Raw genomic sequence first — 17,601 nt, forward strand, 5'->3', positions numbered from 1 at the left:
TAAATCCGCCTCTGCATCTATTCTACATCTGTCTTTCCTTAATTTGAATTTATGCTCCCTTAGGTTCGTAATCTGAGCAATAATCCCATCAGAATTCAGCGTGCTCAATCCATTCAAGGCCTTATACACCTCATTCAGATCACTGTGCAGGTGCCTAGTCTCCAGCCACTGCAATTTGCAGAACTTAAGCCTCTCTTGGTAAGAGGATCTCTTCATTCCTCTCACCAGTCTTGTTGCCCTTCTCTGTACACTCTCAAGAAAATCTACATCCTTCCTAAAATGAGGCCTCCAGACTTCTATGCAGTACTCAAGGTGTGGCCTGACTATTGCCTTATACAGAGGGACAATCACCTCCTTTTCCCTGCTAGCAAAATTCCTATATATCATTGACAAAACCTCATGACCTGCCCTGGCAGCCTGTCTGCATTGCTCAGAAAACTTCATATCTGACTGCACAATTACTCCCGAGTATTTTTCATTTTCTACCACCTTAAGTGTAGTACCACATGGTTGGTACGTTTCTCTGTTGTAATAACTGAGAGCAAAGTGGAAGAGAAATTGTTGAAATTAAACATAAAAAAGGCACCTGGGGTGGATGGGATCTATCCAGTTATATTAAAGGAGGCAGCAAAAGAAATAAGCAAACCCTTAACCATAATCATGAAGACTTTCTTGGAATCAGAGGAAGTCCCCATGGACTGGAGATGTGCAAAATCGTCTCCAATTCACAAAGGGGGATTAAAGGGTGGCATGAGTAATTACAGACCTGTTAGTTTACCTTCTGTTCTGAGGAAAATAATGGAGTCACTGGTTAAAGAAGCACTGCAGGATCATCTAGACAAAACTGCAGTTATAGTTCAGACACAGCATTGATTTGTGAAGGGGGAAGTCTTGTCTGACAAATTTGATTGGATATTATGATGTGGTTACAAAGGAACTGGATGTAAAAAATAATTTTGTTATCATATACTTGGATTTCAGGAAAGCTTTTGACACTGTTGCGCATGGAAGACTGCTGTACAAATTGGAGCAGAATGGTATTAAGGGTAAGTTGCTTCAATGGATAAAAGGATGGCTGAGTGGGAGAAGACAGAGAGTGGTAATCAATGGGTACTGCTCTTTGGGGACTAATGTTATTAGTGGTGTCCCTCAGGGGTTGTGTTGGACCCATTGTTGTTTTCTGTATTTATAATGATAGTGATGAAGGTATATCAGGGTTAATGGCTAATTTGTGGACGATATGAAGGTTGGCAGGGTTGTTAAGATATAAGCTAGTAATGATAGTATACTACTGCAACAGGATCTAGAAAAGTTGAGCAGATGGGCAGAGAAGTGACAACTGAAGTTTTACATTGACAAATGTAAAGTACTGCATATGGGTAGCTGTAGCCCCAGGGTAATGTACCAACTGTGCAGTGCTACACTTATGGTTGTAGAGAATGAAAAGGACCTGGGGGTAATTGTGCAGTCAGATATGAAGTTTTTTGAGCAGCATAGACCGTCTGCAAGAGTAGCTCATGGTGTCTTATCAATGATATACAGAAATTTGCTAGCAGGAATAAAGAGGTGATTGTCCCCTTGTATAAGGCAATGGTCAGGCAGCACCTTGAGTACTGCATACAGATATGGAGGCCTAATTTTAGGAAGGATATAGAGCTGCTGAAACAAATACAAAGAAGGGCAATGTGATTGGTGAGTGGAATAAAGGGTTGCTGTATCCAAAAAAGACTTAAGTTCTGCATTCTTCCTCTTGCTCAGATTACTCACCTGAGGGGACATAAATTCAAAAAGAGGAAAGACAATTGTAGAATAGATGTGTGGAAATTTGCCTTTAGACAGCGGGTGGTGGATAGTTGGAACAAATTTTCATCTGTTGTACTGGATGTTGAAAACTTAAATAAATTCAAGGCAGAACTAGACAAGCATTTGGAGTGAATGAATGGGTGAAACAGGAAGGTTTTTTTTTTTTTGGCCGATGCAATATAAGCTTGCTAATGCTAAATGAACCTATAGCTAGTTTTGCAACGCATCATTCATCTTCTCTGAATGATCAGTCAATTCCATGTCACAGAAGTAGCCAGTAAGAACCAGAGCTCTAATGCTCAATGTATTGTACGTTGATATTAATATTTGTAAAAGAATAAAAGTTTACCTCACTATGATACGTAGAACACTTCTGTATAATACTCTCCAGAAATTAAAACAAAAACAATTAAAAAATCGAAAAACTTACATTACTGTAAAAAATAATTAAAAATCAATTGAACACAAAAATCAATTTAACGCAATTAAAAATTAATTAACGTTGTGGGATGGTAATCCCTTTCACCCTTAATTCCTGCTTTCTAATTACCTAAAGGCCAGAGGTGAGGACAATGCACACAAAGTTGTATACCATAATCCGTTTGTTCTATGGAAATTATTTTAAATGTTTCCGTAGAAACCAAGGAGAATTCAAAAAAAAATTCCCTATGAAGAAATTCGTTAAACAGGGGTCCGACTGTAATTAACTCAAAAATGAAGCAATTTTAAAATACATAACTGGTCGATTGTGTCATTAAAATGCTGGGGATGGGCCACTACTTACCCAGATGTATTGTTTCTGCTGCATGCCTTTTCTACAGATACTTCCATGGACACTGTTCTTCTGAATTGGCTTCTAAAATTCCTACTCTCTCAAAACAGTCTGAACACATGCCACCACCAGCCAACATCCATTTACCATCTAACTTCAAACTCACAGAACCAACTTTTCATCTTCCTCATTTATTCATTCAATTGCCGTTTCTGGAACAACCTTCCTTCATACGTATTTCCTGAAAATTACAGTCAACAGAAGTTCAAGTCTAATGTCGACAAATAACTTCTCTTGTCTTCTCACCCTCCAATCCAAGCAAGGTACTAAGTACTATAGGTTCTAATACCTCTTGTGTTTTGGGTTTTCATTAAAAAAAAAAAAAAAAAATGTTCCAACATGTACAACAGTATCACATTTTGTGCCCTTAAAAGATGATATCTGCTCTACAACATCATCAACTTTTGCCCCTGGCAGACATACCCTGGTCCTGTTCCATATATCCTTCTTGCATAGTATATTTCCCATCTCCCTGACAATAGAGTCACCAACAATAACTAGTTCCTTTGGAACCAGCGCATTCTGCCTTGGAGATTGCCTCTGTGTTGCCTGATGCACAGGAATGAGCTCTGCTGTTGAGCTGGGCAACTGAGAGCTTGATGGGCTCCCTCATATTAATTTCTTCAAGGGCCTTTTTACCCTACACCTCAAGCTCTCATAGATGCCATCAGAATGCTGAGTTGGTGCCTAATTTCTTGATATTCTAGCCATCTAGCACACACAAAGACATCCTCCTTGGCTAGATCATATCCCATTTTAGAAAGTTCAGCAAACATTTCACATTTCGCACAATTTTTGAGACTGTGATGTGTTGGAGAATTGCCCCTTCGTTTCTCCCCCAAGTCACAGCACTCTCACTAGTCTGTGATCTTTGCTTCGCCGCTCTAGTCTGGGTCATGATTTCCATTTAAATACAGTTTAATTAACAATTGAATTTAATAAGATTAATAAATATTTTTGATTAATTGATAATTCTATACTAAGCTAACAGATTTTTAATATAATGCTTCATATACGTTATCTAGTTTTATGTTATACCTTACATTATCAGTTCAAGATATATACGTTGCACTATTTCTTATCGATTACAATATGGCAGCTAGTTCAACAATATTGGTGCCGACCCCGGGAGTTGTAGCTTCCAAAAATCACTAGTTAAATTCAAAATAAGAAGCTAACGAATGCTTCTAAACCTATTTAATATCTTTGTAAAACACAATGTGGTATATTAATTAACGAAGAATACGGTAAAATTATCAAAATACTTATCCCTTTAGAGCAGCCAAAAATCCGCTGACTGAAATAATAATTAGTTCTAAGATTTACTTTGACAAAAACAAGGCAAACCCAAGTACATTATTAGTTTCACCTTTACACTGTGTGACAACTTACTACTGGCTCTGCACTTTTCAGCAGAATGTCTCTATTAAAACTACATTTTGCCTCCAGTCTACAGAAACACAGTCAGTCTGGATATTTACCAAGCTAATACTTGTCCTTAAACAGAGGCATTTTCCATCACTGCTTTTCCATCTTTTTCAGGAGTCTCTTAAATAATTAAAAAATTATCAAAATGCTTCAAGTAACTCATGTCAAGAAATTCCCATCACATAATTCAATTTAATATGTGAATGATGACATTGTAAAATAAACTAACTCCCCAAACAGATTTATCTTATTACTACTTCACTTGTCATCAATTCATTTTTAATTGAGTGGGGGGTTGTTTTTCAACCCCAGCTTTTTTGTTCCCTAAAACCATTCTATTCAAGGACAATAGCTCACAATTATTTTAAGAAAAGATTTTTTGCCGATCTCCTATAAAAAAATTAAATTGAAAAATCTTTTGTAACATAATTATTAAATATTCTCATAAATTCCCTTGGGGTTCAGTGCTGGGTGCATTGTTGTTTTCTATATAGTTAAAGTAGTGGCAGTGCAGGACCATCTATACAGAAATGCAGTTACACTGCAGCCATGAATTTGTTAAGGGGCAACTTGTCTGACCAATTTGATCAGATATCATGATGCAGGAACAAAGGAACTGGATAAAAAAAATAATTTTTATATCATATACTTGGATTTCAGGAAAGCTTTTGATGTTGTTGCACATAAAAGGTTGCTATACAAATTGGAGCAATGTGGCACTAAGGATAAATTACTGCTCTAGATAAAGGAATGATTGAGTATACAGGAAGAATACAGACAGTGGTTATTACTGGGCACTGCTTTCATGGACTAATGTTATTAGGTGAAACCCTAGGGCTCAATGCTAGGCCCACTGTTGTTTTCTATATCTATTAATGATATTGATGAAGTCACATCAGGCTTATTGTCTAAGCTTGAAGATGATAAGAAGGTTGGTAGGGTGGTTAATGACAGTAGTCAGAGTATGCTACGACAACAAGATCTAGAAAAATTAGGCAGACAGGCTGGGAAGTGATAATTGAAGTTTAAAATCTTTCTCTTTCACCATTTTCCACTACTGCTACCAACAATAATAATAATCTCTTGCTGGTAACAAAAGGCTGCATTTTCAGACCTCTATGGGATCCTTTTGCAAATGGGTAGAAGTAATCCCAAGTTAATGTACAAACTGTGTCGTACTACACTCAGGGTAGCAGAAAATTAAAAAACCCTGGAGGTAATTGTGCAGCTGATATAAAATTCTCTGAGCAGTGCAGAGAGGCTGCCAAGCCAGCTCGTGGTTTTTTTTTTCGATGATATACAGGAATTTTTCTAGCGTGGATAGGGAGTGATTATCCTCCCTATCCATGCTTTGTATAAGCTATAAAATATTTAAGGGCAAAGGCCTCATGCTACGAGGTAGAATGACTAACATGTAGGTTAGTGCAAAAGCTTCATTTTAACGTAGCCATCTACCAAAGTAGTTAAATTAATTAATTAAATTGGCATCATTTTGGTTATATCTAACCAAATATATAACCAGATATAACCAAAATGATGCCAATTTAATTAATTAATTTAACTACTTTGGTAGATGGCTATGTTAAAATGATGCTCTTGCACTAATCTACATGTTAGCCCTTTGTATAAGGCACTGGTAAGGCCACATCTTGAACACTGAATACAAGTCTGGAGGCCGCATTTTAGGAAAGATGTGGATTTATTAGAATGGGTGCAGAGAAAAGCAACATGATTTATGAGAGGAGCAAAAGAGTGCTCTTACCAGGAAAGGCTTCAGTTTTGCAAATTCAGTGTCTGGAGACTAGGCACTTGCGATTAAGATCTGACTGAGGTGTTTAAGAACTTGAATGCATTGAGTAAGCTCAATGCTGATGGAATCCTTGCTCCTGCTTAGACTACACACATGAGAGAGAATAACTTCAAATTGAGGCAGGATGGTTGCAGGTCAGAATGAAAATTCCTTCAGGCCAGAGGGTGGTTGATTGTTGGAACAATCTCCCATGTGGCATTGTGGAGGTAGGGTAGTTTGAATAAAATCAAGGGAGAACTAGAAAAACTGTTGAAGGGAATGAATAGGTGAGATGCGAATTGATGATTTTTTTTTTTTTTTTGCAATGCTGTATAAGCTTACTCTCTTTCACCATTTTCCACTACTGCTACTGATAATAATAATAATCTCTTGCTGGTAACAAAGGCTGCATTTTCAGGCCTCTATGGGATCCTTCTTCAGGCCAAATGGGATGGGCTGATGATTCTTAGTAAAACAGCATTGAGTGTGGTGGACATCTCCAACCAGACTGTTGAACCATGAGCCCCTCCCCCACCATATTGCCCAAAGAAGAGTTCCTTAGAGGGCCTAAAACATAGACTATATGGTTTTAGTAAACTGAGAGTACTGGGTCAAGGGTTTCACACCTCCTAGTATATTTCAATAAAACTAAAATTTTTTTACCAACATGTAGATTATATTGGTAACAAAAATACTCAAATAAAATACTTCAGAAATACTTGTTAAAAATGATCGGGTAGAACTAGAACAACATGCCTACTCATGGATTAAAGTTCGTATTTTACTTATTTCTTTAATTTAAACCGAATCGGTAATTAAAACATTTTTATAGAATGTTACTAAGATGGAAATTAGAACTGATTACTTACTGTCAGGCTTTGTTCTAAAGTAAATCAGTTTACTTTGTGCTCCTTTTTTTCCAGAAGCAGTTGTGTATGTTTTAATATACAGAGCATACTGAGTAAAGGGCTTCAGTTCTGAAATCATATGAAATACTCTATTTTCATTGTCGGATGCCTCAACATCTTTCACTTTCCATCTAAATATATAAAAATGAATGAATAAAAGATGATATTTTCAAATTTCCAAGAAAATTATTATGCAAATTATACTAGCTACAACTTCCCAGTGGGTATACCTCTAGGTAGATGACATCGTTAGGCTTAGGCTTTAAACTATGTAGAAAACATTCCGAACATATTCAGGGAAACAGTAAATATATGATGTTAAAAAGATAGGTGGAATAGGAACAGGGAGTCTGCCAGGGGCAAAAGTTAATGATGCTGTATCTATCAGCAACTATCATCATTTAAAGGCACAAAAGGTGATATTGTTGCATATAGTAGTATTACTGATATTAACCGTGAAATGATAAAAAAAAAACAAACAAACTGAAGTGTCTCTAATTATTACAAACATGGTGGTGCTATATCTGACAAATGTAAACTTTCCTTTTAATATCTGGAAATACTAAAAAGTTAGTTTAAAAAGTCAGTTGAGTGAACCATGCTGTAGCAGAGGACAATTGTAATCACTCAGGATAGAGTGTTAGCAACATCTGTAATATTCAAATTTTGTGCATTTTATGGTGTGCAAAATTTGAAATAAATGTTTAAATAAATTTTCAAATCACTTATCACTCCCCAAAAGGTGTGATAAGTGATTTTAAAAATATATGAAAATGGAAGTGAATAATGGCATCTAATATATGCATATTTAATTTTTTTAAAAAAAATATTTATACATACAGTTGGAAGAAATATATAAGCATGCACACATTTTAAATTTTACATGTTTAAAGGTTTTAAAACTGGTAAATGGAAGAGGCTAATAGCTTCAACTTTGTATTTTATTCCTGTAATGTTTCTGTTTAATTTTCAATAGTATTAATATATATTTTTTTGAAATAAAAGGGGTAAAAAATATAGCATTTTTAAACATTAATTTTTTTATTAAAAATTAAAAAATTCACATAACAAGTATTGCAATCCATTAAAAAAATATGAAATATTAGTATACTTTAATCTACTATTCTACAACTATTCTAGAACTGTCTTTCCTCAACTTGAATCTATGCCCCCCTCAGTTTCTTAATCTCAGCAAGTGGAAGTATCCTATCAGCATTGAGTATACCATTCAAGGCCTTATACACCTCAATCAGATCATCTCGTAGGTACCAGTCTCCAGATGCTCAAATTACAGAATTTATGCCTCTCCTGGTAAAAGAACCCCTTTGTTCCTCTCACCAATCTTGTGGCCCTTCTCTGTACTCATTCTAGCAACTCTACATCCTTCCTAAAATGAGGCCTCCAGATCCTGTATACAGTACTCAAAGTGTGGCCTGACCATTGCCTTATACAAAGGTATAATCATCTCCTTGTCTCTGCTAGCAAAATTCCTATATATCATTGACAAAACTCCATGACCTGCTCTGGCAGCCCATCTGCACTGCTCAGAGATGTACATACAGAGGAACCCATATTAGAACTTCATGTGAACTTCTATGGATACTGGACACCCCCACTTCCCAAAAAAAAAAAAAAAACAGAAAAAATGCTTTGCATACAAAAACAGATGTATCATCCTCAGCTAAACCTAAATAATGCACAACATCATTCACTGGAACTTCAGAGGACTAAGAAGTCATTCTGATGATTTAAGGGATTTACTTGCTCAATTCAATAGCATAGGTGTATGCTTACAGGAAACATTCTTTTCACTACAATTTTTGCCAAAATTCCCAAATTATATCATATACAGACAAGATAGAAGCTCAGAGTCTCCTGCCCATGGAGGAGAAGCTATTCTTGTTAATTCTTACACACCATCCATACCCATCCAATTACGGACTACCCTAGAAGATGTGACAACTTGTATCACAGTGGATATTTCAGTTACCCTTGCTCCCATTTATATTCCACTATCTCAACCATTTCCCCATTCGGAACATGACAATCTCATTACACAACTCCCAATTCCAATTTATCTTTTCAGTGATTTTAATGGCCACCATCCATTGTAGGTTTCCAATACAATGGACACGAGGCAAATTTATTGAAAAATTTATAAATAATAATGATCTTAATTTACTAAACTTCCAATTCTTTGAGGCCCGATTCGGGCCTCAGAACTGAAAAACCAAGTGCAAATTACTCTGGTTCAAAAGGACTTTGTTTTATTAGGAGACTCTATTGTCAGGGAAATGGGGAATATTTTTTGTAATAAGGATAGGTGGAGTAGAACCAGGGTATGTCTGCCGGGAGCAACTATTAATGATGTCACCAACAGATTGTCAGATTTTAAGGGAGGGTAAAGAGAATATTATTATTCATGTGGGGACTAATGACATTAAATGTACACAATCTGGCGATTTGTTGGAAAAATACAGGACCATGCTGAGGAAATGCCGCGAGCTAGGCCACAATGTCTGTGTGTCTGCAATTCTGCCCAGACACGATAGAAGGGATTATATGTTAAAAGCCTTGTGGATTAACTCAAGACTTGAAGGACTCTGCAAGACTTTTGGTGAGAAATTTCTATCAGCTTGGCCCACACTTGTAGGTAGAAGGAATTTGTTTTGTAGAGATGGGATACATTTAAACAAAGGTGGTGCAAACGTTTTTAGCCAGTACTGTTAAGGATATCTTAAAGGTTCAGGGAAACTGCTAGTTAGGGGAGGATGTGGGTAATACTGACACACATTTATCTGATAATATTGGTCAAAGTAATGCTTGCACATACCTCAAGAGTTCTTATCTGTTTTCCCAACTGGACATATTACCTAGATGTTCTGGGGGCAGAAACGTTTCAAATGAGTGGGTAGCTAATGCCAAGGAAGAGAACCTAAAAAACTTCAGGGGTTGTGTTAGGGTTGTTAAATATGCAAGAACAGTAAGTTTTAATTGTTTATATAGTAATGTTAGAAGTGTCGTCAATAAAATGAGTGAATTTGAACTGCTGGTTATGACAAGTAACGCTGATAAGAAATTCTTCACATATATAAATGCTAAGAGTAGGACAAACCAGATCGGACCTTTACATAAGGGAAAGGGGATAGTATTAAATACACCAGCTGCCCGTTGCAGATGAACTCAACAGTTATTTTGCATCGATATTTACAGAAGAAAAACCTTTCGTGGCAATGGGAAATTGTGAGGGCGAAGTTGAAAAATATGTAATTAATGATATTGAAATTTCACAAGATTATTTAATGAAAAAACTTTCGAGCCTACAGGCCAGTAAGGCTCCTGGAGTTGATGGAATATACCCTATAATCTTAAGGGAGGTGGCAAGTGAGTGCATTGAACCATTGAGGCTAATTATGCGAACATCACTAGATTCTGGGGAGATTCCGTTGGATTGAAAAAGTGCCAATGTATCTCCCAAAAATAATGGTGGTTCTAAGGGTGAAGTGGGAAATTATCGACCTGTCAGTCTGACTTCAGTGGTAGGGAAAATCATAGAGGCAATCAAGGGTGGAATTCAGGATCATTTGGATAGAATTGAAATTCTCAAGGATACTCAGCATGGTTTCGTAAAGGGAAAATCATGTTTAACAAATCTGGTTCACTATTTTGAAAGGGTCACTCATGAGCTGGATTTAGGGAATAATTTTGACATTGTTTATTTAGATTTTAGCAAAGCTTTTGACTCAGTCCCACATGAGTAGTAGTTGCTTTATAAGCTGGAACAGGTTGGAATCACTGGGAAAATCCTTTGATGGATATCAGGATGGTTTCAGGGCAGGAGGCAGAGGGTTGTGATAAATGGCTATTCCTCAGATTGGGTTGATGTAAGAAGTGGGATTCCCAAAGGATCAGTATTAGGACCACTGTTGTTTTTAATTTTCATAAACGACATTGATGAAGGGATAGAGGTCATGATGTGTAAATTTGCAGATGATGTTAAAATTGGTAGAGTAGTTAATGATCACTGTCAAGCTGAGCTTCTTCAGAGAGACCTAGATAGACTTCAGGAATGGTCAGAAAAATGGCAGCTATGCTTTAATCCAACAAAGTGTAAGGTATTACACTTGGGAAACAGTAATCCCAAAATAACTTATTCACTTAGTGGAGTTCAACTAAACCCAGTACTGGAGGAAAGGGACTTGGGTGTTACAATACGGTCAGATATGAAATTCTCTGAGCATTGTAAACAGATTGCAAGGAAGGCCCATGGTGTCCTATCGATGGTCTATCAAACTTTTGGAAGTAGAGATAGGGACGTGATAATCCCATTATATAAGGCTTTTGTTAGACCACACTTGGAATACTGTGTTCAAGTATGGAGACTGCACCTAAAGAAAAACATTGTTCTTCTTGAAAGAATCCAAACTCAGGTAACTTGCCTTGTGACATCAGCAAAAGCGCGTCCATATGAGGAAAGACTTCGAATATGTGGGTTGCAGAGTTTGGAAACTAGTCACTTTAGAGGAGATTTGATTGAGGTGTTTAAGGCTCTGAGAGGCATCAGTAAAATGAATGAGAATGAAATTTTCAAGATTATAAATGATGCTAGAACTAGGGGACATAAATTCAAGTTACGGGGGGAGATATTTAGATTGGACTGCAGGAAGTTTTATTTTAGCCAGCAAATTATAAATTACTGAAATAAGTTGCCTACATGGGTGGTAGAGGCTGACAGTTTGGGGAAATTCAAGGGTCATCAGGATAGTACCTTCGGGTGAGGGAAACACATAGGATGATAGGTTTAATTTCCTTTTCTTTTATTAATTATTAGTTTTTTTTTTTATCATTGTTTTATTTGTTTTTTTTTTTTTTGGCTGGTGCAGCATAAGCCATAGGCTTTCTTGCACCATGCAGCCATTACTAATACTAATACTAACTTTGGATCTCCACCTATGGCCACTCTACCTACAGGATCTACTTCTGTGACTGACTTGTCAGTTTGTTCACCATCCAGCTTTCCAATCATTACATGGTCTGTATTAACTGATCCCTTTAACAGTGATCACTTTCCTATTACTTCCTCATTAGAAACAGAGGTAACTCCAAATCCTCATCAACAATCCACTTGGAAGTTTAGAAAGGTGAAACTGGGATAGCTAACGTGCCCAAATACTTTTAGACAGACTTTATGCTCAACAACAACAACCGATTGATGACATAACTATTTACATAACCAATCAGATTCTGACTGCAGCTATTGCTTCCATTCCAAGATCCAAGACATATCACATTCACCAAAATCACTGGTTGAATACAGACTGCTTTTATGCCAAACGGGAGAAAAACCATTGCTTGGAATAATTTCCGCAAGTATCCTACCACTAGTAACCTAATTGTTTAAAAAAGACTTAAAGCTAAAGCAAGACAAATTAGACAGAAAGCAAATGGGATTTGTGGATTGCTTTTGCCTCAACCATCACCAAAGATAACGACTCAAAGCTCATCTGGAAAAGAATACAGGCGCTAAATGGCCAATTTGTCTAACTGCCCTCTACAATACCTCAATAGATAGGAAAAGTCCTATCTACAGCTGAAGAAGTAGATAATGTACTAGTAGAATTGTCTGCTATAATCTCTGCTTCTGCCTCCTATGCATCCTCCTTCCAGAACATCAAAGCAGGTGCAGAATGGTATAAAATCAATTTCTTCATGCATCACTCATTCCCTTATAACCAACCCTTTACATTATTAGAACTTAAAGAATCATTAAACAGATCTTCTAATAGTGCTGCAGGCCCAGATGGTATTTAGTACATTATGCTGAAGCATTTACTTGAAGAGGACTTGTGTACCCTGTTAATTTTCTATAATCAGATCTTCTCTGAAAATATCTTTCTTCCTGGTGTCATTCTTTCATTATTGCCTTACCAAAACCAGGAAATGATCCTTCCTTTATTCAAAATTGGAGACCAATATCTCTTATGAGCTATGTGGGCAAAGGTTTATGAAAGGATGATTCATACAAGGCTCATTTGGATCCTGGAGTCACAAAATCTTTTCTTCTGAAAGCTATACTGAAGATCCTACCAGATCATCAGTATGGCTTTCAAAACAACAGATCACCCTAGACACGCTCATCAAGGCTAAATCTCATATACGAGATTCAGTTGTGAAATAATATTTAAACATAGTCAACTTAGATATTGAAAAGGCATCTGACATTACCTGGCATCATGATATTATTATGGATCTTTACCATGTAGGACTAAGGGGCCATTTACCTGAAATAATTCATAATTTCCAGCACCTGCATTTTTTTCAGGTCTGATATAAAAATACTGCATCTCATATTCAGGAGGAAGGAGTCCCACAGGGATTGATACTTATTTCAACACTATTTGCAATCCAAGTTAGCAGCATGACACAAGATATCCCAAAAACCCTTAGTATTAGTAATGGCCACATGGTGCAAGGAAGCCTATGGCTTATGCTGCACCAGCCAAAAAAAAAAAAAATAATAATAATAAAAATTAAAATAATAATAATAGAATAAAATAACAAAAAATACATAAAATAATAAGAATAAAAACAAATTAATAATAATAAGAAGAAAAATTTTAAAAATAATAATAAAAATTAATAAGAGAAAAGGAAATCGACAACCTATGCATTTCCCTCCTGCCTTAGGTAATTATCCAGCTTACCTCTGAATTTCCTCAGACTGTGAGCCTCTACCACCCATGTACGTAACTTATTCCAGTAATTTATAACTCGCTGGCTAAAATAAAACTTTCTGCAATCCAGTTTAAAAAACTCCCCCTATAACTTGAAATTATGGCCCCTAGTTCTAGAATCATTCATAACCGTGAAAATTTTGTCCTTATTCATTTTCCTTATGCCGCTCAGAGCCTTAAACACCTCAATCAAATCTCCTCTAAGGTAACTAGTTTCCAAACTCTGCAACCCACATATTTGAAGTCTTTCCTCATATGGACGTGCTTTTGCTGATGTCACAAGGCGAGTTACCCGAGTTTGGATCCTTTCAAGAAGAACAATGTTTTTCTTTAGGTGCAGTCTCCATACTTGAACACAGTATTCCAAGTGTGGTCTAACAATAGCCTTATATAATGGAATTATGACATCATTATCTCTACTAGTGATTGTTCGATAAATCATCGATAGGACACCGTGGACCCTCCTTGCAACCAGTCTACAGAACTAGGCGTTCTGAAGAAGAAAACAGAGAAAAGTTCTGAAAACAGAAGAGCTTCTTCAGAACTAGGCGTTCTGAAGAAGCTCTGCTTGGCAGCAATCATTAACTACTCTACCAATCTTTACATCATCTGCAAATTTAGACATCATGCCCTCTATCCCTTCATCAATGTCATTTATGAAAATCAAAAACAACAATGGTCCTAATACTGATCTTTGGGGAACCCCACTTCTTACATCAACCCAATCTGAGGAATAACCATTTATTACAACCCTCTGCCTCCTGCCCTGAAGCTACCCTGCTATCCTTAAGGATTTTCCCTGTGATTCCAATCTGTTACAGCTTATAAAGTAACAGCTCACGTGGGACTGAGTCAAATGCTTTTCTGAAATCCAAACAAACAACGTCAAAATTATTCCCCAAGTCTAGCTCTTGAGTCACCCTATCAAAATAGCTAACCAGATTAGTTAAACATGATTTTCTCTTTACAAAACTATGCTGAGTATCCTTCAGAATTCCGTTTCTACCTAAGTGATCCTGAATTCCACCCTTGATCATAGTCTCCATGATTTTCCCTACTACTGAAGTTAGACTAACCGGCTGGTCATTTCCCACTTCACTCTTAGAACTGCCCTTATGTTACTGGAGATACATCGGTACTTTACTAATCCATCGGAATCACTCCCGATTCCAGTGATGCTCGCATAATTAGCCTCAATGGTTCAATGCACTCACTTGCCCCCTCCCTTAAAATTATGGAGTATATGTCATCAACCCCAGAAGCTTTACAGGCCAGTAGGCTTGAAAGTTTTTTCATTAAATAAACGTGTGAAATTTCAATATCATTAATTACATATTTTTCAACTTCACTCCTAGAATTTCTCATTGACATAAAGGGTTTTTCTTCTGTAAATATCAATGCAAGGTAACTGTTGAATTCATCTGCAACATCAGCTGGGGTATCTAATACTATCCCACGTCCATTACATAAGGGTCCGATCTGGTTTGTCCTTCTCTTCTTTGCATTTATATATCTGAAGAATTCCTTATTCCCCCTCTTTACTCTCTTTGCCAGCAATTTCTTATAATCTGCCTTTGCCAGCCTAACCTTCTCAGTGGCATTATTACAGATCAACTTGTAGCTGTTATAAGCTTCAGTACTTTTTATTGCTCTGTAACTTTTCCATGCTGTCTTTTTCTGCTCAAGTAATTTGCCAACTTCATTATTCATCCAACTTGGAATCCTCCTTGTGGAGTATTTTTTTTTAATGGTATATAAGCATTCAAGTTCTATGTATCCCTCCAGATGCTTTAATCTCAGATCAGCCCTCTCAGTCCAGCCTCCATCTCGACCAAATGTAGTAGACCAAAGCAATAATACACCCCTTGCAATTCCATCCCACGGACATTCCCACCATCAAGGAGTAGAGAATTTGAAAAAATCAGGTCTTGTTGAAGTGGAGCAATCACACTCATCAAGCATGGATACAGATGATATGACCAACCAAGAAGATTTGCTTGAAATTCATGCAGATGATGATATGAAAGAAGGCAATGGCTCAGGACCGTCCCCCCTTTTCCCAGAAAAGAAAAATTAAAACTCAACCAATATAAACAATCCACTCACACAAAAGCAGGCAGATTCGTCTTCCACGTAAAAACCAAATAATGGAACATATCATACAATGGAATTGCATGATAATATCTATGAATTAATTCACCATTACTGTCCTGCTAGTGTGTGCTTACAAAAAATAAATATAATTGTCCACAAGTCTCCACGTCAGTCAAAAATTATATTTTCAGACAAGATAGATCTGACACTAAAAGCCTCCATGGAGGAGTAGCATACTTGCGGATCAAGTGTCCCTTCCAGATGCATTCCATTGCAAACATCATTGGAAGCTGCTGCCACACATATAGTAATTGGTATCACTCTGACACTGGTCTCAATATATCTTCTGCCTAATCATCCATGTACAATTCAGGAACTGGCAATCCTTATTTTGCAATTACCATCTCCTGTCTATTTATTACGAGATTTTAATGGACATCATCCATTATGGGGGAAGGGTTCTCATACAGATGTGGTTAGCTTATGGACCTCCCTTTAACAAACCCACAGCATGGGTTTGTTAAAGGGAGGTCTTGTCTGACCAATTTGATTGGATACTATGATGTGGTCACAAAGGAACTGAATGTCAAAAATAAATTTTGATATCATATAATTGAATTTTAGGAAAGATTTTTTGATGCTGTTGCACATGGAAGACTGCTGTACAAATTGGAGAGGTATGGCATTAAGGGTAAGTTGCTACATTGGATAAAGGGATGGTTGAGTCGGAGACGACAGAGAGTGGTAATCAATGGACACTGCTATTCATGGACAAATGTTACTAGTGGAGTTCCCCACAGTGGTAGAGAGCGAAAAAGACCTGTGGATAATTGTGCAGTCAAATATGAAGTTTGCTGAGTAGTGCAGATGGGCTGCCAGGACAGGTCATGGAGTCTTGTCAGTGATATATAGGAATTTTGCTAGCAGGGACAGGGAGGTGATTATTCCATTGTACAAGGCAATGGTCAGGCCACACCTGTGTGCAGGTCTGGAGGCCTCATTTTAGGAAGGATGTAGAGTTGCTAGAATGAGTACAAAGAAGGGCAACAAGATTAGTGAGGGGAACAATGGTGTGCTCTTACCAAGAAAGACAAGTTCTGGAAATTGCAGCACCTGGAGGGTACACACCTGCGAGGTGATCTGATTGAGGTGTATAAGGCCTTGAATAGGTTGAGCAAGCTGAATGCTAATGGGATTCTTCCTCTTGCTCAGATTAAGAACCTGAGGGGGCATAGATTCAAATTGAGGAAAGACAGTTGTAAAACAGATGTGTTGAAATTTGCCTTTAGCCAGCGGGTGGTTGATTGGTGGAACAAACTTCCATCTTTTGTTGTGGAAGTTGATAGCCTAAATAAATTTAAGGTTGAGCTGGACAGGCATTTGGAATGAATGGAGGGGGTGAAATGGGAGGTTTTTTTTTTTTTTTTTGGATGATGCTGCATAAGCTTGCTTTCTTGCATCATATGCCTCTACTAATGCTAATGCTACTGGCTCACCTACTTACATCCATTTTCCTAGCAGTTCAACCTCTGCAGTAGATCTCTTGATCTACTGTCTAATTCTCTTCCCAACTATTGAGTGTGCAGTGCACAACAATCCTCTGAACAGCAATCACTATCTGCTGATATGTAGAATTCAAAACACCTATTCCAAATCAACAGAAACACGAGCAAAATGGAAATTTTCCAAGCTGACTGGACAAAATATAGCAATCATGTCTCATTAGATATTTACATTATTAAGTCTTCTGCTATTAACATCAGCACCGATCGTATCATAATGCAGGTACTAACAGCTGGACCAGTTGCCATCCCAATCTCAAATAAGAAACCATTAGGCATACCAATCACTGGTGGAATTTTGATTGTAACAATGTGAAAAGAGAAAAAATTGCAGTAGGGAACACTTTCTGCAACTATACCCCATCACTGCCAACCTTATTAACTTCAAGAGACTGAGAGCCAGAATTACATCTGGCAAAAGGCTAAAAAAGACTCATGGATAAAATGGACG

The 17,601-nt window shown here is 37.2% G+C and overlaps 1 protein-coding gene across 1 annotated transcript in view; it reads right to left on the bottom strand.

The window, feature by feature from the left end:
* The window catches only part of LOC150083254 (insulin-like peptide receptor), a 503,669-nt gene that overhangs the window by 293,701 nt on the left and 192,367 nt on the right, over nucleotides 1-17,601 (bottom strand). The window contains exon 10 of the mRNA XM_090378451.1: nucleotides 6,722-6,891. Coding sequence (XP_090234577.1) covers nucleotides 6,722-6,891 — 170 coding nt within the window. The remainder of the gene's footprint in view (nucleotides 1-6,721; nucleotides 6,892-17,601) is intronic.

Source organism: Mastigoproctus giganteus, chromosome 7 (genome assembly GCF_048544385.1).
Source record: "Mastigoproctus giganteus isolate SK-2022 chromosome 7, ASM4854438v1, whole genome shotgun sequence".
Classification (NCBI taxonomy): domain Eukaryota; kingdom Metazoa; phylum Arthropoda; class Arachnida; order Uropygi; family Thelyphonidae; genus Mastigoproctus; species Mastigoproctus giganteus.